The sequence below is a fragment of the Syngnathus leptorhynchus genome, chromosome 19 (genome assembly GCF_054491065.1).
Source record: "Syngnathus leptorhynchus isolate UIUO chromosome 19, UIUO_Slep, whole genome shotgun sequence".
Classification (NCBI taxonomy): Eukaryota; Metazoa; Chordata; class Actinopteri; order Syngnathiformes; family Syngnathidae; genus Syngnathus; species Syngnathus leptorhynchus.
Window position 1 is genome coordinate 427,318 of NC_141213.1, and position 19,431 is coordinate 446,748.

Genomic DNA, 19,431 nt, shown 5'->3' on the forward strand with positions numbered 1-19,431 from the left:
ACCGCACCTGACCAAATCAACGCGGTCTCATTTCTTTGGAGCGGGCTTGCTTGGGTTTTTGTGCCTGGAAAAAGTCATGGTAAACCAAGTACTGGTTTTGTGCTCAGACATCAAAATGGTGCTTTGGCCCCATCTGGTGGCATCTTTTGAAGTGAAGCTTCTTTTTGCCTGAATAGAAAAGAGAGCTTTGCTATAGTAATGTGAGGAGCGGTGGAAATGACTCTGCAAGCCAGCGTGCGCGCGCAATACTCTCCCCCCGTATACGAGTGTTGCTCCCCCCGGGTATACGAGTGTTGCTTTGTATTCACACGGGGGAGCCCGCAGCTGCCTGGCCAATCGGCACGGACGCACGCACGCTCACGCACGCGCCTGCGCGCATGCACGCACTGACCAGACGAGCGGAGCTTGAGCCCCACGACGAGTGAAGCTTTCCACGCCAAACTAAGTCAGGCAAATTGCAGAATGAAGAAGAGGAACCTGATCGAGACGGCCAAGATGCAAGGCAACGTGCTGGTGAGTGAGCCGCTCCGCCCCGCCCCGCTTTGGTTTCATGCGTGGGTTCGAAACGGATGATTTGTTTTTGGGGGTTAACGCCCTTTTCCGCTGCAGGTGAATTGCACTTTAACAAAGTTTTGTCCTCTTTTATGAGCTTATTCTTTTTGCTTACGATGCCCTCCTGCTGCGTTGACGCGTGCGTGGATACTTCATCAATGTCCCGTGGCACATGGCACATATTAGATGTTTCAATTTTGGATTTTGAGGAATATTGTGTAGCTTTAGTTGCTGACTGACCAAGCAGTGCTCAAATTTGTAAATATTTGCTCTTTTGCTAATGCCGTTGACTTTCTCCTCTCGCATCAACAAGTTGTCAAGCTCACATCACAGATTTTCACTTGTTTGTCATGAATTCCAGGCTTGAAAATTGGCCATTGTAATTAACGGCTTGCACTAAAATAGTCCAAGTACCTCCAATCTGGGGCAATTTCTGATATGTGATGCCTCATTTTGCACTAGTGAAGTGTGATTTTTTTTTATTTTTTTATTTGCTCCATAAACATTCAAGGAGACGCTTAATCAGATTTGGAGATTGCGTGCAAAACTTTAGAGGACTCGTTTAAATGAAAGCAAACCGGAAAGTGTTGTTGGATGTTGTTGCTGACTAGACAGGCTCGCTCGCTCACTTGAGGACGATGGGGAGAAAAGCTATGTTTTTCAAGTGTGCCTTTGTTGGTTGTTTGAGCTGCACTTTTTTTTAATAACCCACACGGGAAATAAACCATGTTGTGTTTGCCCCCGATGTTGCAAACTAAGCACTTTGTGCATGACTTTGTCACCACCAGCGGCCTAACGTCATCTTGCTGAGGAAGCTGCCATGTGGGATTGGTTGAGCGGCGCGCAATGCGCCTAAAAAAAGACACCTTTTTGAACTTTAAAAAGTTAAACTAGTAAAAACTGAATGATGACGCAGGAGTGCATTAATGATGATTGTGAAGACGCATCATCAAACAACAATGAGCTTGTTTTGAGCAAAACATGTTTTTTAGCTTTTATGCAATGCGCGCAATGCGCTCTGTCACATGGTCTCCGGGGAGCGGGCCGGAGAATTTGATTAGCCTCGCTTTCGTGCCGTCGTGTCCATCTTGTGTTTGGACGCCTCCATTAGAAGACGCCAGCCCCCCCTCCCTCCCCTTTGTTGTAGCGACTGGGCCGTCTAATGACATCATTAAAGCTCGTCGGGCTGAAGATGAACAAGCGAGCGAGCGAGCGAGCACCTGTTGTCGTGCGTTTGCTCCATACTGGAGGCAGATCAGCTCGCAGGAGCTTTCTCGCCTCCATAATCGCACTTTGTTGCTGATTCATTTTTAATCATCCTATTGATGTTGGAGATTCATTTGAATTAATTGGAGGGCTCTTGAAGTCCTCGTGGCCCTTTTCACGCTGCACAATGACGGATTTTTCTCTGGATCTAAACTCATAAGTGGCTCTCTGATGAGTTCATCAAAAGTTCTTTGCAGCCAAAGATCATCTTGCTTTGATTGTCTTATTTGGCCATGGGAAAAGCGGCCAGAGATGAAAGAAAATGGGGGATTCGTTTGTTGGATTCATTAGAGCGTTGCTTACTTTAGAGCTAGCCTGCCATCCCAATACGCGAATACTCGGTGAAGCGGAACCAATGTGCGACGGGCACGTTTGCTGACCCCCGCCGGAGGGGCAGCTGCTCCCCGGCCACGTCGTCGGCCCAATCTGCTCCCACGCCGGGGGGCGGCCGGCCGGCCGGCTGGCCGGCCTTATTTAGACTGTTGCCTCATCACAACTGAAGAAAATAATTGTTCTTGTTTCAAGGAACACGGTGCCCCGGCTGGCGTTTTGCACGCTCCTTTGTGCGCAAACGAAGCTAGCGGCTAGCGGTTAGCAGTGCCACTTGGCGGGAAAGAAAAGAAAGCTAAAACGATCATGCAAGTTCAGTTGGGCATTGTGGAGTGTTTAGATCCAATTCATCAGCCAGCATGGAAGGGCGTGGCCTCCTACTCAGCCTGGATGGTAATGAGAGTGCCAAATCTGTGGTGACACTTGCAAGTCGTTTGATCCTCTTGACGGAGGGATGCACGCTTGAGTGGCGCTCGCTCACCTTTGCCTTGTCATTGGCGAGCGCTGTTGAGAGAGAGGCCAGCCGCCACTCGCCATCATCTCGCTTCCTTTCATCTCGCTTAACCCCCCCAGCCGTTGCATCTTTGTCAAAAGTGTGCCTCTCATCCGCACGCGCGTGACATTTCCATTTTTTTCCCCGGCGGCAGAACGAGCGAGAAAATGTGGCCGGATTGATGGAATTGTGACATAATGAGAGGCTTTAAGTCGGAGGCTGTCAGGTGAGGGTGCATCTCGCCCCCCCCCACTAGTCCTCCGCCGACGCCTCGCAAAGGTCAACGTGCTGCTTAATCAAACATCAGGCGCTGTCAGCTGGATGTGGATGCTCCCGTGCTGAGTTTAAAGTTCACTCGCTGACTATCTGCCCTGCCCAGCCCGGCTTGGAAAGTGTCTGCTGTAAATCAATCGCCAGCTGCTTTTGATGTCGCCATCAATGTTTGGCCCGGGAGAAAATATCCACAACTCCGTCGATGGCATCTTCAATCGCCTGTGCAACATTAGGTGCTTAGTCCATCACTTAGATGTAGTGGCTCGGCTTTCAGGATTCAGCCCTCGTGCGGCGTCTTAGTGTCAGAACTGGGATTAGAGTGGAATCCGACCGAGGTTAACGTTAGCTCGTGGACGTATGCTTAAATTTAGCGCAGTTTAAGATCAGCCGTAGGGACCAGGCTGCACTTGTGGCTCATCTTCCTGGTGGTTCGCAGCCTGAGTCGCCCCCTCGTCTGGCCGTCTTGTTCATCCATTACAGCGATCCATAATCAGGTTTGCCACGGCTCATTGCTCCGCTGCGGGAACGTCTGCGCTGCCGTTGTCCCACAGCAAAATTGCACGACGATGATGATGTCGCTCTAATGACGGTCACTCGTGCAAAGCTTTCGATGAAGCCAAAGTTGCGTCAATATTGCCGGAAGTTTTTAGATGAAGATTAAAACGTCTAGGCGGCATCTCTGATGTTTGCAGTTTCCCCCCCCAAAAGACAAACGGGAAAGACGTGAGCGCTGTGAGTTGTTGATGTTTGATATTTGTGACTTTGGCACGGCCGCTGCAAGTCTCTGCTTTCATTTCTGTTGTTCAAAACGGGGCAGAGGCGCTGAGGTCGAGAGTCGATGAGATGTATCGACGCGGCGAGCTCAACCCTGGCCCAATATTTGCCTCGTTTATGGCGCCGTGCGTCGCATTAGCCGTCGGGAAACGGGACAAACGCCGACGACGCTGCGTCGAGCGAGCCCGAGGAGACACCTCGGTGACTTTATATGCCGCCTGACCGCTTGCTCAAATAAAGGCTGATAAGGCGACGGGCGCCATGCAAATGAAATATTTGCCGCCGCCGCCGCTGACCTGGTCAAACGTCGAGCCAAGCGCGCATCTGGCAAAAGCGAGGAGCTGCTTGTGAACGCACGCCACGTTCACCTTCAAAGCCGTCAGACTCCAACGCTCCTTTTTCATCTTGGCGAGCGATGAGGCCGCCTCCTGGTGGAGGAGGGGGAGCGGCCCGAGGGGATGTGGCAATGCTTTGTCCGTCGTGCACGTCGCTCCTGCTTCTAATCTGTGTGTGTGTGTGTGTGAGTGTGTGTGTGTGTGTGTGTGTGTGTGCATGTGTGAGAGAGTGTGCGTGCGTGCGACATCACTGACTCCATGCGTGCTAACAAGGACCCGCTTGACTGTCCAGAAAGACTCCGTTTCTTGTTTTGTTTCCTCCCAGCCGTTGCTTGAAAGTTGGACGAGCTCCAGTTATCTGTCGGACGGGCAGACGAGGAGCAGATGGGTGGAACGGCAGCGGCGAGGTTGCGTCTGATGCCGATGTGGTGGCTTGCATTTGAGCGCCCGTCGTGCTGTGCCTGTGCATGGCAAAACCCCCGCCGCTCACGGTCCAGATGGATGGGTGGGCCGTCGAGCAATCTGACCTTGGACAAAAATATACAGGAGTCAATATACTGCAAATTGCTAAAACGAGAAACAATGGCGGAGATTTGTGTTGCCCGCCCGCCGCAAAGCCGCCATGATTCCCCCCCCAGAGGTCGTGGAGAGGCTTGATGAGCGCGAGCGTCGGCGGCGCCTCGTCAAACCGGCCAATAAGTTGGAATTACCTCCCCGGACCTCCGGGGCTATTTTTTTTTCCTTCTTCATTTTGTCTCCTCCGTTATTGGTAACCCGAGGGGACACCGCTACGTCCGCAGTGAGGCTTTGGCCAAATAAAAGGCGGAGATGGCCATGCCTTCTCTTGGCAGAGTTTGGTTAAATTGCCTCAGCAAAAGACTTGCCGTGATTCCATGGGTCGCTTTGAGTAACTGCATCTCAATTCCTGGGTGCAAAACGCGTCCCAATGCTTTTGTCCACATACTTGAGTGTTTATGGAGCCTGTTTAGTGTTGACTTAAATGTGCGACTGCATTTTTTTTTAACGCAACATCAATTCACACTGCCCACAGCTTCCCTGCGATCCTCGGGAGATGGTTGGCGCAATTTACGAGGGCAAATTGCGGGGTGGGGCGTAAATCTCGCCGCGGCGTTGGTTTCTACTGAGTTTGGGCAGTCTTCGGCCTGAAGTGATTTACAGTATTTCTTTTTCCCAGTTTCAAAGTGCTTTTTTTGGGACTTCAACATCCTTCACACGTATGTATCAAGTGTCACTGTCAGCGGCGCATACCGATCGCATACATGCGACCGCAGCTCGTTCGTCTTCATCGAGGCAATTAAGGCCAATTGATTGAAAGAGTCCCCCGTCAGGCCTTGTCAAGTAAAACTTTCTCGATGTACGATGCTCGAAAGACAATACACGATAATCTAATGCGAACGTGGCTGTTCCTGCGCCCTTTGTGTTGACCCGCGTTACTGACTTGGCGCTTTTGCTCTCCAATGTTGTGTTACGGTACGCTATTTGCCACTTGAGATGTGACGTGCAATTTCCACATTTTGCCGCTTTTGAGGCGGAACCAAGTGCCGCTCGTGCAATCTTTTTGTGTTGAGCAGTCGTATGGGTCGCAAAAGTGGCATTTTCTTCTTCAACTTTGATACATTTACAACACGAAATGAAGCCGTAAATAATGCCTTCATTGCGTTCGTAAAATTTAATATGCGCCGCGCAGTATCGAAGCACTGCAATAAATTCCCGTGGAGACAATCAAGTGGCAACTAAAGTACAAATGAATCACGGCGTTGAGAAGATGCAGTCATAAAGTACTTGGCAAAAAGATGCGCTTCGGAAAATGGATGGATGGATGAATGAACAGCAACATTTAGACATCGGAAGGAGCCTCACACTTGTGTAGTCTTTATCCTCCATATGGAATGACAATGAAATCAGTACAGCAACGACGAGCTGAGCTACGTTCTTCAAAGTTATTATTGGCTGTTGCAAAGAGATGAGGACCGGGTCTCCATAGAATGATAGCGTGCCGGCGCTATGACTTGATTTGGAGTCGGAGAGCGGGCGGGCGGGCGGGCATGGCGGCGTCAGCGCCTTTCGGTCGGGCCCAGAGTGGGAAAAGCAGCCAGGAGGCAGGCACGGCTTGCCTTTTAAATCCCACTTTCAAATGCGCTAGCTCGACGTCTCTGTTGCAAATTGGCTTGTTCTTGCTCTTCCAAATATGCGCTTTATACGGCCCCATTGATTACACCGCCACCTTCCTCGCCCCCCCCCCCCCCCCCCCTCAAGCGAGCGGCACAGGATTGAAGGTGCGTGCAGGTTTATGATAGTACTCGCAGTGAAAAATGGCCTCCATCAGAGAAATGTGGCACGACGCTCAAAATGGATGGCTTCTCTGCTTCACACAGCCGAGCTTCTTTTTCTATTCTTTGCTCTGCCGTCAAAGCTCACTCACATTTCTCGCTGGTTGGTGTACTTCTTGTGTCAACTTTGATGGCGCCCCTGAGCGCTTTTCTTGGCTCAATATTGCACCAATATCACAAAGCACTACCGCGGCTCCACCATCATTTTACTTTCATCAAATGGAGAGAACACACGAGCATTTTAAAAATGAAATCATTTCAAGCTTAATCTTTGTGCAAATAAACACATTTGATGACAAAAATCATAAATTAGAGAGCACATTTAGGTTGGCCGCTATTTGGATATTCAAATAATTCTATGTGAGTCTCTATGTTGATGTTTACACGTTTGTCGCTTGGTTTGCTCCTCCGCGTGCCCGCTGAAGGCGTGTGCACTCAAGATGGTGTGTATGTGTGTGTTTGTTTGTGTGTGTCATTCCTGGGAGGCTCTGTGTGAGGCGTGCTAGCATGAAATGAGAACACAGCCGTCATAAATCACTGATGGGGTAGATGCCCTCGCAAATGTGAATGTTCTTGATGACCACGCTTTTGCCTCCACAACCAGTCATAAATTCATATTCGGATGAGGCTGGGGAGGGGGGGGGGGGGTGTAAACACGCTGGACGTTGAAACCAACTGGACACTTCATTAGGTACAGCTACAGGATGTCATCAAGCAGATGATGATGTGACCCGTCCTCGCCCATGTCTGCCTGTTGGACTTTGAAGGGGTGCTGAAGAGTGCATCCTAGACAAGGAACACAAGTCAGCCAGCCCATCAAGATGCGTCCCGGTTGCTCCTTTGCTGACAATCATGCGCTGGGTCCCGGTGAGGGCCATTCCTAATATTTTGACTCTCCTGCACCTCAAGCGTGATGCAAATTAAGCGCGTGGTTATGCTCAGCAACATGAACTGCACCATTCCTAGTGGACTACTGTCTTAATTCAGCAGAATTCAACACCAATCATTCTAGGAATCATAAATAAGTGAACAATTCGATCAATCGATCAATCAATCAATGGCACCTAACCCAAAAGCTAATGAAAAATACTTTGATATTGTTCACTTATTTAGACCAAGTTCAATGCTGCTGCCTCACTATTCCTCTTTCTGATTGGTCAGTGATGCATGGATACACTGTTGTGTACTTTCTTTTTTATATCAACAGCGAGGGGGGGAGGGAATTGAACGGTAAGATATTTTTTGCAGCGGTCTGTTGTGTTGCAGCAGCAGCCGAGTAATTGAGTCAGCGTGGGTATAATGCATTTAGGAAGCTGTCTGCGTTTGTGCTCTTTTATAACAGACCACCTTTGCGCCAGCCTCTTCTTTCCCAGCATGCTTTGCACATAAGCAGACAGAGCTTGAAGTACAAACAGATTTTTGCACCTATTGTAGCAAATGTCACATTCTGTTTACTTATATTCATAGAAATTTTGACGTCACCACCTATTCGATTGCTGCCATTCTTTTGATAAACAATTAGGATGAAAAAAGATGCTCAGATGTTAGTTAGTCAGGAGTGAAGTATTAAGGGACCGTTAAAAAATAAAAACACACACCTATAAAACAGCTTCCTTGCACCAGTTAATCCACACGGTGGCGGTGTGGCTCTCTGCATGGAACTTGCACAGTTCGCAATGCCGAGTAAAGTCGTCACGTCACATTCAGTCAGACCCCACTCAAACGCAGAAAAAAGAGGCTGCACGTTCTTTTGGATTGACACACTCAAATGGCTCACAATCACGCTCCAATTTCAACCCTTAATGCTGAGTGCCTAGCAGGGAGGCAATTGGTCCCATTTTTATAGTTTTGAACCCACAACCTTCCAGTCTCAGGGCGGACACTCTAGGCCACTGAGCTGCAACAAACCTTTCCTTCCCGTGCTTGAGGAAAAGAAAGCAAAAAAGGAACCCTAGTGACTTTCTAGAAAACAGCCATTTTATATTGTTGTCCATCTCGGAGGGAGAATTTTCCATTTGTGCCTTCTCATGGATGGCAATCAGAGAAATACAATTTCCCCTGCGTGTGTGCGTGTTGTGATAATAAAGTGCGACCGTGTGTGTGTGTGTGTGTGTGTGTGTGTGTTTTAATGCAACGTGCAGCCGCAAAGCCATTAGAGTGCAGACTTAAATGTGACGAGTTGGTTGGCAAAAGTACGTGACGTGAGCTTCACACACACACACACACGCACGCACGCACGCACGCACGCACGCACGCACGCACGCACGCACGCACGCACGCACGCACGCACGCACGCACGCACACACACACATCGTGACGTCACCACTCCTCAAACGTGCACGTGGGCGACGCTGATCCCTCTGTTGTTTTATCATCCTGTGCCTGTTAAGCTGTCCGCGGTGCTGAAGCTGAAGTTGGTTCGAGAAATATATCGGGTATAGCGTTGTCCGTGGTGCTGAAAGTCACAGCGAGAGAGCTCTCCGCTGTGCTGAAGCACATATAGGCTGTTGCTCTGACCGCGGTGCTGAAACACCAGTTTTTCGGGAGGGGGGGTTGTCAGCGGTGCTGAAACTGGAGTTGGTCGAGGTGCTATCCACGGTGCTGAAATACAAGTTGGCCCTGGTGCTATCAGTGGTTTTGAAACTGGAGTTTGATATGGTGCGATCCGCGGTGCTTAAATAGAAGTCCGTGTTTTGAAAGCCGTAGTTGGCTGCGGTGCTGTCAGTGGTGCTGAAACTGCACATGGCTGTAGTGCTATCAGCAGTGCAGAAACTAGAGTTTGGTATGGTGCTAACCGCAGTGCTGAAATCCGCAGTTGATCGCAGTGCTATCCGTGGTTCTGAAACTAGCGTTGGTGCGGTGCGACCCCTGGCGCTGAAACATAATTGGCTAGAGAGCTGTATGCCGCACCGAAATGAGCGACTTGAAAACCTGATACATAAATGTATGTTAGTATTTTTTCTCTTCTATAGTTTCGACTCAAAAGTGTCTGCTGTGCATTTCGTCCATCTCAAGTCCCCGTCCTCCGAGCTGGTGTCGGTTGTGGCGGTGTGCAGATCATCAGTGCGTTTGAGCTGAACATGAATGAGGTTGATTCATTTAGTGCCGCTCGAGGTCTTTGTTAGCGCGTTAACTCCCGACTGAGCTGAAATCGATTCAAGCGCTCCGTTATGTTCCCTCCTTGTCAATCTTGGAGGGAGGCGGATGGATGAGTTCTTATCCAAGCTGCGACAGTCCACGTGAGAATCATTTTGAAAGCCTCTCCTTGTCGAGCCTCCCCTTTGTGTCGTAATGAGGCCTTCCCCCTTGCCTCCGGTGACATTTTCATCCCGCCGAACCGACGAGGGCGCCCAGCCGACAAGGGCTCCGTCCCACCGGGATCAAGGGCTCTCCCGCTGGGCCGCCCCCTGTCGAGCAAGCTTCAAAACCCCCTTTGACTCGAGCCTCTGCTTTCAAGCAGCACAGCCAAAATCTTTTGGATTGATGTCATTTTGGAGATCAGCGTACGTGTTTCGGTGTTCTGGAGTTCTGCTCCAAATATGCTCCCTGCAGCCAGTGGTAGCGTGACGTAGAGTTTATGCGGCACAAGTGATTAATATAACAAGACTCGTAGGGCGTTCTTTCGACATTACTGCTGTACTGAGAAGCTGAGAGGAGCTGACTCACCGGTGCGGTGCCGTCTGTGTTACAGTGCCCCCGTGTGGTCAAGGCGCACAGATACCAGAATGACCGCTTGTGTGCATTTGGATAAAAAAAAAAAAAAGACATCATGACTGAATCCTTCTGTTATTTTGGGTGTTAAGTGAGCTGGGTTTTGGAGTAATCATCACCTCTCCCTCCCCTTTTTGTTTGTTTGTGCAGTTTCCTCTTTTGCGTCAGCGCAGCACCTCTCGTTTCACACTGGTTAATTAGACGGCTCCTCGGGTAGCGTTTAGGCTGCTCAACTAAAAACAGTTCAAAGAAAAACAAAAGTCCAAATAGATCTTTATTTTTTGCAATCAAAGGTGTCGTCCCGGTGGTGTGATTTTCTTGTTTCCACTCTCCGCAGTGAGTACACATCTATTTTCTTTCTTTTTTTTTTTTTTTTTCTCTTGCAGTCATCTTGTTGTGTCGGGCTGGACCAATCAGCACACTGGTAATGAGGCTCTGGAGATATCAGAGGCAGACCTGTGTGTGTGTGTGTGTGTGTGTGTGTGTGTGTGTGTGTGTGTGTGTGTGTGTGTGTGTGTGTGTGTGTGTGTGTGTGTGTGTGTGTGTGTGTGTGTGTGTGTGTGTGTGTGTGAAGCTCACATCACGTACTTTTGCCAACCAACTCGTCACACTTAAGTCTGCACTCTAATGGCTTTGCGGCTGCACGTTGCATTAAGACGACGAGGAGCAGATAAACACACACAGACACACACACACGGTCGCACTTTATTATCACAACACGCACACACGCAGGGGAAATTGTATTTCTCTGATTGCCATCCATGAGAAGGCACAAATGGAAAATTCTCCCTCCAAGATGGACAGCAATAAAGAATGCCTGTTTTCTAAAAAGTCACTTGGGTTCTTTTTTTTGCTTTCTTTTCCTCAAGCACGGGAAGGAAAGGTTTGTTGCAGCTCAGTGGCCTAGAGTGTCCGCCCTGAGACTGGAAGGTCCCCCAGGAGATGGATCAAAATCACCCGGGGATGGGTTAAATGCAGAGGGCAAATTTCATCACACCCAGATGTGTGTGTGACAATCATTGGGACTTTAACTTTAACAAATGCAAAAATAAAATGCAGAGAGGTTCCTCAATTGAACCTTCGAGCTCTTTGAGAAGAAGCCCACTACGCTCACTGCTAGCACAGTGCAGGTGCCATCCAAATCGGTTAGCATCGTTAGCCATTTTAGAATGAATGAATATTTGAAAACAAATGATTTATTTTGAAGCAAGCACTTAACACTGCCCAAACGCTTTAAGAATAAATATCAATATCCATTCAATTGAAGAAAACAAGTGGCTCAGTGTTTCTGATGATGTCATTGCTGTGGTTTTTATAAGGTACCATATTACAAAGTGCAATTATTTAAAATTATAAAAAAATACATGACCGTTTTTGGGTGTGGGGAGGGGGAGTGGCATTTCCACTTGTTTCAATGATCTAATCATGATATCGTTTTTTGTGGATGACTATATTTATATATATTTATAGTCCCTAAGTACTAACTCCGGAAGGAGCAACAAATTGTGAGCACAGCCGCTGACAGTGTTGGTGTTGTGCACTTCACACGCTTGTGCCAACATTGACGCTCACAACACATTATGGTGCCATCATTTGCCTGACTCGGCAGGTTTCGTGTCATAAAACCTTACGACTCGCGTGCGTGTGTGTGTGTCTATGTGTGTGTGTGTGTGTGTGTGTGCGCGCGCGGGGATGCTAAAAGTGGCGCATGAAATTGAACACTGGCAAACTATTGGCGTAAAAGCGCCAGCGGGCGCGGTCAAAAGGCTCCTTGTTGAAAAGCACAATCACAAGTCCCACGTTGTGCGAGTTTGCCTAATGGAGGTCACCATAGCAACGAATGTCCAGCATTTGTGTGTCGTGACCTTCTAAGAGTAGGTTGCTAAGGACCTTGACTTGATGTTCCCTCTGCCTCGTCCATTAGTGCTCCCTTGGATGAACTGGAGTGGTTTTGCTTGCTCTTTTTTGGGTGCTGGATTTGTTCCACTCATCTGCAAAGATGACGTCATCACCTGGTACAGCGTGCATGCATGACTTTGCCACTTGTAAGGTGTCAATATCATTTTGGCATGGCCTTCATCTGCCCAATTTGCCATCATAGGCCAATTTCTGAATGCGGCTTCAAAGTTCTGCCGACTTTTTCCTCCCGCTCCGTCTGCTAGCAGCGACAGATGGCGCAAGATAACGAGCGCAAAATGTATTGCCGGCGCTTTCCAGGCTTTTGCGGCCGGCAAAACGAAGCCCACTCCGCACGAGAGCGTGCACGCATTTTAGGTTTTGATGCTTCACTTATTATTTATGAGCAGATGCTCTGTTGTTCCAAAATCAACTTTGTGGCTCATTTGGAAAATGTCCGAAAACTTGAAGCTTTCGGGCCGATCCGGTGTTGGGCCTGCTATCCATTTTTTTTTTAGATCTTTTTTATTTTTTCTATTTTGGGCAGCGGTGCGGCAGGGACGAATGCGCCTTGCCCCGGCTGCCAGTGTGAGGAACGACCCTCAGATGTGAAGCGACTGCAGCGCCGCAAATGATGCTTTTTTTTTTTTTTTCTTCCCCCCCCCCCCCTACCATTCCAGTAGTGGTTGCCGTGGGAGTCGGAGAGCGAATCGTCGGAGTGGTTTTCTCCTTCCACAGCTAATATTGCCAGGCCCCTGTTGAGAGCTTTTGTATTCCGCCAACGTTTGGGACCAAAAAGTGGAGAAAATAAGCTTTTGAAAACAAAACAAAACAAGAACGGTGACACAAATGATGATGTCATGGTAAGACTGCAGCTTGCTTTCTTTTTTGTCTCTTGGGTCCCACCACTTTTAGAATGAAGCCACGGTGTGTGACTTGAAGTCCATTTTTCTTTACCTGTTGCATCTTGTGTGGCCGTGAAGCCACTTTGGCCGAGGGATGGGGCTTATCAATGATTCATGTCATTTTGGCTTCTGAGGCTGGAGGGAGGGGATTTTTCCGCAGACTCGCAATTGAACGACTTTGGGAATTTTTGGTCCTCAGATCAATTCCGCTAGTCGTTCGGTGGCACGCCGAGCATGGTTAATAACCTGTGGTGGCCCGCTCTAGGTTGACGTATTTATGTCTCCATCTTCAACTTGCGTAAGCCGCCGCTGTCACCAGTAGGATGAAGAATGAACAAATGTCATTTCCATGTGATTAAGATTCTATCTATTTTTTTTTTCCTTTCTCTGATTAAAGTGTGTTTTATTGTAATAAGGTGGAGCGCCTGTGTCGGAAGAGTCCCTCATGGAATTTTCCAGATTGAAATGAAATGGGCATAGAATTAATTCATTGCTGCCTTTTTTGTCAGTGTGGCATTCAAAAAAGTCAAGCTCGTGTTGTTGTGAAGACGAGTGGGCGATGCGCAGCGGCAACGATGACGCTCTGCACACCCACGTCGTTTGCGCGCGAGTTCCCGCTTGGATTGAAGCGGCTCACGCTATGTCGGAAATCAGCGAGATGCTTTTAATCACTTTGCACGGGCCCCAAGGTCGTTGTCACGGTTACCGTTCTGCCACACGGCGGGTTTCTTTGACAGGTCCAAAAAGTTGACATACCAACATGGCGGCGCCTGGCCTGGTGCATTTCCAAAGGGAGACAGACTTTTTGGGTCAGGCTCGTCATCGTAAAGACTTTAGCGCCGATTGTTCCCTCTGCGCCGGCTGGCTCGTTTGCAGGTGTTGAATTACCACCGCACTTGCCAGTCGTCAATAACTCACGTTGCGGTTTATTACGAGGCACTCCTGGAGCAGCCTAGAGTAGAAAAGGCCGTCTCGGCAGAGCTCCATTATCCTTTATGAAGGGGCGGGGCGGAGTTTGGAGATGGAGGGACGGATGGACGGACGGATGTTGTTTTTGTCTGCCTGCGCTAATGGCCCAGCCCAGCCCAGCCCGGGGCGGGGCGGGGCCGGCTGAAGAAGGAAAGCGCCCGTGAGACGCCGGGGCAGAACCTCCGCGCCGTGGAAAGGACCACAAGGTTGCCACCATGATGTTCGAGCATTCGCTGGCGACGCCGCTGGGCCTCGGCAGGAAGCCTTCCAGGGTGGAGACGGCCAAGAAATACTGGAGGGTGAGTTTCAGATCCGGCCACATGTGGAGGACGCCAATGGGCCACTCCATTAGGTACACCCACACAATCAATAATGAGCCCGCTCCAGAACTTAGCGAGTTGACTCCAGCCTTGTAAATGTTTTTTTTTCATGTTTGCAAACGGCGTGCGTAAACGCCCAACGTCACGTGTCGCAACAATCGCGCTCGTAGCTTGCCGCCGCTGACAGTCGGACCCGCTAACTGCCTTTTGAAAGGGCGTCGCGCGTGGATAACACGTTTGAAGACGAGCACAAAGGCCAGCATGCGTGAGACGATGAGAAGCAAAGACGTACCAGTTGAAGTTGAAGACATGCCGGTTGAAGTTGAAGGCGGCTTTGCCTTCCATGGTGGCCGCCGTCCCTTGAGAAGTCAAACTAATGAGAGAGGAAAGTGAGTGACACAGCATCAAAGCCAATTGTGCTCTTTGTCTTGTTCAACTCCAACTAACAAGCTACGTTAATGGGGGGCCTGGGACGCATCTAAATGAGTCATTCAGCAGAGTCAGAGTCAAACAAATGCATCTTTGGCTTTCCGGAGCAGCTGTGCGACACGTCCGTTTTCTTTTTTGTCAGACAAATGTGGTGCGGCAGAACTGGCACAAGAAAAAAAGTATTGCGACAGATCTGTCTACCCCTGAGATGCCTCTCGCAAGCCTTCCTGAACTTTTAAAAGGTTCCGCCAGCTAAAGTAGGCTTGGAATCAAAGTCCGAGGAGCAGAGGCAAGGCAAGTCAATATCAGCCACCTGCGGGACAATCACCGGTCCCACGTTCAACACTTTGCGCTTTGCTCTCTATTTGTTGCACTGGAGCAGCCACGCAAGATGCCTTCATTGGCGCCGGGCAAGGTTTAGCAACGTTGCGCTTCTGAGACGTTTGTAATTGTCGGTGGCGCGGCCCCAAGCCAAAGCTCTCCCGCTTTTACGGTGCCATCAAATATTGATGTTTTAACTGCGGCGTTAATGAGCGCGCCCGCTTTGGCACGGACTTAACGGCGCATTTGTCTTTTGGCCCGCCCGCTTTGGAATGCACAGGTATTTTTAACTCGCTCCATTTCACCCCTAGGGGGCGCTATTTGATGGACGCTGTCCTCGCTCTTGTTATGAAACACTCGTTTGAGCGGCAGCCAGATGACATGTCTTGACGCTGCCATTAATTCGACGTGGCTTTAAACTGGCACTTGTCTGCTTTTCTTAGAGGCTCGGCTAGCGAAGATCCGTGTCCACGCTAAATTTTCCTCCTCGCAGGGGAAGAATTAAAAAAAAAAAGTCTGGCTGTGATGAGGGGACTTGTTGGCCCAGCATGACAAATCCGTTCCCCGGCTGGATGCCGTTTGTCACAGAGCGCAAGTCGCTGTCCGCACCTGAAGCGCCGGCCGGCCTTCGTCGTTGTCTGCTTTTAAGGTCACGGCAGCACTTGTGTATCAGTCACGCTCTTGTTGCTATTGTCTCCCAGCCCCAAGTGGAACATTTCTCATTTGGGCGGGAGCGGCAAAAGGCTGAGCCTAGCGTTTTTCACGCAACAGTGGCGGCTTCTCTTTCCCTCTCCTCAGAACGACGTCTGACTTTTCTTCGCAAGCCGCGTGAAGCAATTGAATATCGTCACCATCATCTCGTCCGGCCATTATCTATTTGGCAAGCAGAAGATGGGCACGTTGACTCGCTTGAGTAGGAAGGCCCACGAGTGTCTGTCAAAGTGCCTCCATTGCGTTTCCAAATGAGCCCTGATCTTCTCGCTCGCAGAGCACTGCCTTTTGGATGGGCATCCATAAATACTCCTTGTGCGTGCAGCCATTACCATTCATGCATTATTTACGCAGACGTTAAGGGGAAAATTGCTTGAGAATGATCCCATCTTGCCATGTTCACAAAAATGTAAATTCCGATTCAACATCAGCACTTTTTTTTGGTAGCACACCAAAATGAAAAGCTCACTTCCTTGGCCCGTGTCCCAGACAACATTTTCTGGAGAGAGAACCTTATGAATGTTTTTTAAAAAAAATTCCATCGATTGTGGCTTATTTCACATGCTTGCATCACAAGCATGTGAAATAATTGCAAAGTGGCTTCCATTTGAGCGTGATATCGTTCATCCTCCCAATTTCGAATATTTTTCAAATTGCCAAGATTATTTTACCGTGAAAATGGCAAAATGCCAGAGCTGTCTGTCTATCCAAAGGCGCTTCAATCCAAATCCACTCGCCGCTGATTTGGTCATCTCAATCTTTGGAGCGTGCTTGCTGAGTCACGGCAGTGTTCCCGAGGGGGGTTCGCCGATTTTGGTCCTGGTCAAAAGGGAGGAAGGGGAGGGAAGGAGGGGGGCCCAGATTGCAAAAGAAAGTGGAGCGAAGCAGCTTTTGTGATCTCCACACAAAGCGAAACAAAAACTCACCGGATGTGTGAAGCTGTTCTGCTGTTATCGTTGTGATGCCGCCGCCACGGCTGCCTCCCTTTTGAGAGGCTAGTTAACATTGATCTGCACCGGGAGGCAACTAGAGGCACAAAATCTAAGCTCCATTATCGGCCCCCTCGGTCCAGATGGAAGCATCTCTTGAACCTACACCGCATCCATTTATTGTTCACACACTGGCCACTTTATTAGGTACACGCTCAAAGAACGCACGTGAGATGGGGAAGGCAAAATAACCCATTGGGCGTCAATTGGACATTTTCACGTCAGGGTTACACGACTGTCACTTTTATATTAGATGCAGTTGATATGGTAGCATCGTGCCATGAAATGATATTTTGCAAAATGCCAGGGAGGGAGGGCGTGAAATTTAGAATGATCTGTCACAAGGCCGGAAGACGTCGCCTAGGCCGCCAAAATCCGACACCATCCATCATCCGTCAAATCCCCAGATGCCCTGCGGCCTGCTGGCGGGCTTCCCAAAAACAAAAGTGGCAACTTGTTTTGATTAAATGCTTTCTGGAAGGGTCCCCCCCCCCCCCACCCCGCCGCCGCCGCCTCCTTGTCTTCGTACGCCGCGGGTGGCTGCTGCGCTCCTTTTCGCTCTCGTTTGACAAACATGATGGAGGACGCCCAGAGTGTGGCGTGGCTTTGGAGGTAGTGAGAACAAGAGAGCAAGAGAAGGAGGGATGAGAAAGCAGGCAAGGCAAACAGTGGGGTGGGAAGAAAGACAAGAAAGAGAAAATTTAAAGATAGAGAATAAGAGAGGGTCTCTGTCTCTGGCAATAGTTGCTTCTCTGGCGGCCATGCCAATGACAAAATCGGAATGACCGTGACCTGGCTGGCCTCAGTTGTTAAGCTGGCTGAATATTTAAGGCCACTTTCGAGCAAGGACGGGACTTTACCCCCAGCCCGCACGGTGTCAATCGCAATAATAAAGGCAAAAGCTGAACGTTTGTAATCCAGGAGAGAACACCTTCTACATTTGTTCGCGGTGCAGACAGCTCATATGAAACCCTTTCATAAAAGTTTTTTTTTTTTCTTTTAAGAGCAATTAGCGTGCAAGCGAGGCTTCTCTTAGCCCGCTGACTTGCCCAGAGGTGCATTTATTCTCCCGTTAAGCTATTAGCCATGCAAATGAGCTTCTTCCAGTGGTGGCCAATTAATAGTCAATGAGCTTGCATTCCTCATGAATTCAACATGGAGGTCCCGGCGCTTCATTTGCATGCGCGTCGTCGGCGCGGCAGCCCTCGCTTGCTCGGTCCCTCCTCTCCCTCCCTCCCTCTCTCTCTCTCTCTCTCCCCCCTCCTCCTCCTCTTAGTCTCGAGCAGCGCGTCCTTTCGTCACCTTCCTCATTGGACAAGCTCCTTCTTCTTCTTCCTCCTGTGTCTGAGCTGGCCGGCACCCACCGGTTGCCGCCACACGGGCGCATATCCTCATTTTTTGTTTCGCTGCCCCCGCTGTTTCCCCACAATGACGACAGCCAAGGACGGCAACGCGCTCAAATCGGCTCAGCAGCAGGAGCAGGTAGCGGCGCACGGCATGCGACATCCATGGCAGTCCGTTTGAGGCACAAAGTGCGCGTCACCTCGCTGCAGAGTCGCGTTCTCTTGCACCCCGCGTTGTGTTTTGCGTGTGTTGCCGGCCGGGGAATTGCATTCGCACGCTCATCAACTCCACATTGTGCGACTCTCTGGTCAAAGGCTTACATGTCCATGTTCTTCCAATCCATAGCTGAAGCGATACACGAGACGAGAGGCTGAAAAAAAGCTTTGCCCGTGCAGGGCAATCGGGAAAATTGTGTTCTTTACCGCGCGCGGCTGAATGGAATTGAATGCAAGAATGTGCTTCTTCGCGCAAATGTGTCATTTGATTGAGGAAACGTGCTGATGTGGACAGGACAGGAAGGCAGCAAAAAAAAAAAAGAAATCCTGGACATGTATCAAGTCAAAACGGGAGCAACCAGCAGCGGCACTGCTTACATTTGAGAGACGCGTATGCAGTCAGTATGTGCTCCATCCACACGGTACAACTGGACCGTTGAGAAAGAAAGAAAGAAAGAGCATTCAAGTCGCTGGAGTCTCTCTGCAGATTGCGGCTGGAAAAACAGCCCAGCTCAATCAGAGGCTCAGTCAGGTGTGTCACCTTTAACACAAATTCAAATCTGACCGCTTCATTCTGAACACAGCCCGAGTGAAAGAGTTCAATGAATATTTGCAAAATTCAGTATCTTACTCTGGAAATGTGCAAATGTTCCTGCCCTTCACCCGTAACTGTGTAAACGGCGATGGGTACGACGTCTGGGTTCTTTTGGAATCTTGCGGATCTAGTCAATTACATGAGGCCGAACTCAGGTGACAGACAACCTTGTCAGCTCTGATCTCAGCCGTGCCTTTCATTTTTATTTCCTTGGTTGCCGGGTCACCCTCCGCCATCACACTTGAGACACTTGAGATGATTTGCTGGGGCTAATGAGGCCGATAAGATGTGCCGCCGAGATGATGCGCTTTGCTCGGCAGACTGATAATCGGCCTCCCGTTTGCACTCGGTCCTTGACGAGGAGACGGCAAGCTCGTCGCTCGCCCGTGCTTAGGCCAGCTGGTCCACGATTGCTCGCCATTGTCAGCAGCGCTTAAATGTTTCTCAGATGCCATGATGAATATTCAGCGACTAGAACGATTCAGTTTTCAGAGCCGATTGGCTCCCACAAATCAAATGTGAAGAAGAGCTGCTGAGTTGGGATGAGCTAGATGCTTAGTTGGACACGAGCGAACGGGAGCGATCAATGGCCGGGGCAAACAGCAGTCAGGGGGAGGAATCGTGAGCCGAGTGCGCTAAAGTCGATGCGGTC

The 19,431-nt window shown here is 49.6% G+C and overlaps 1 protein-coding gene across 3 annotated transcripts in view; it reads left to right on the forward strand.

Moving 5' to 3' along the window:
• The first annotated feature begins 333 nt into the window (after nt 1-333).
• The window catches only part of LOC147041430 (A-type potassium channel modulatory protein DPP6-like), a 36,449-nt gene continuing 17,351 nt past the window's right edge, over nt 334-19,431 (forward strand). The window contains exon 1 of one of the 3 annotated variants that reach the window (XM_085938752.1): nt 334-513. In XM_085938752.1, the coding sequence (XP_085794878.1) occupies nt 463-513 (51 nt within the window). In that variant the 5' untranslated portion in view covers nt 334-462. Of the gene's footprint in view, nt 514-14,052; nt 14,155-18,003; nt 18,108-19,431 lie in introns of those variants that run through there. The other 2 variants (XM_085938749.1, XM_085938751.1) reach the window with 2 other exon arrangements.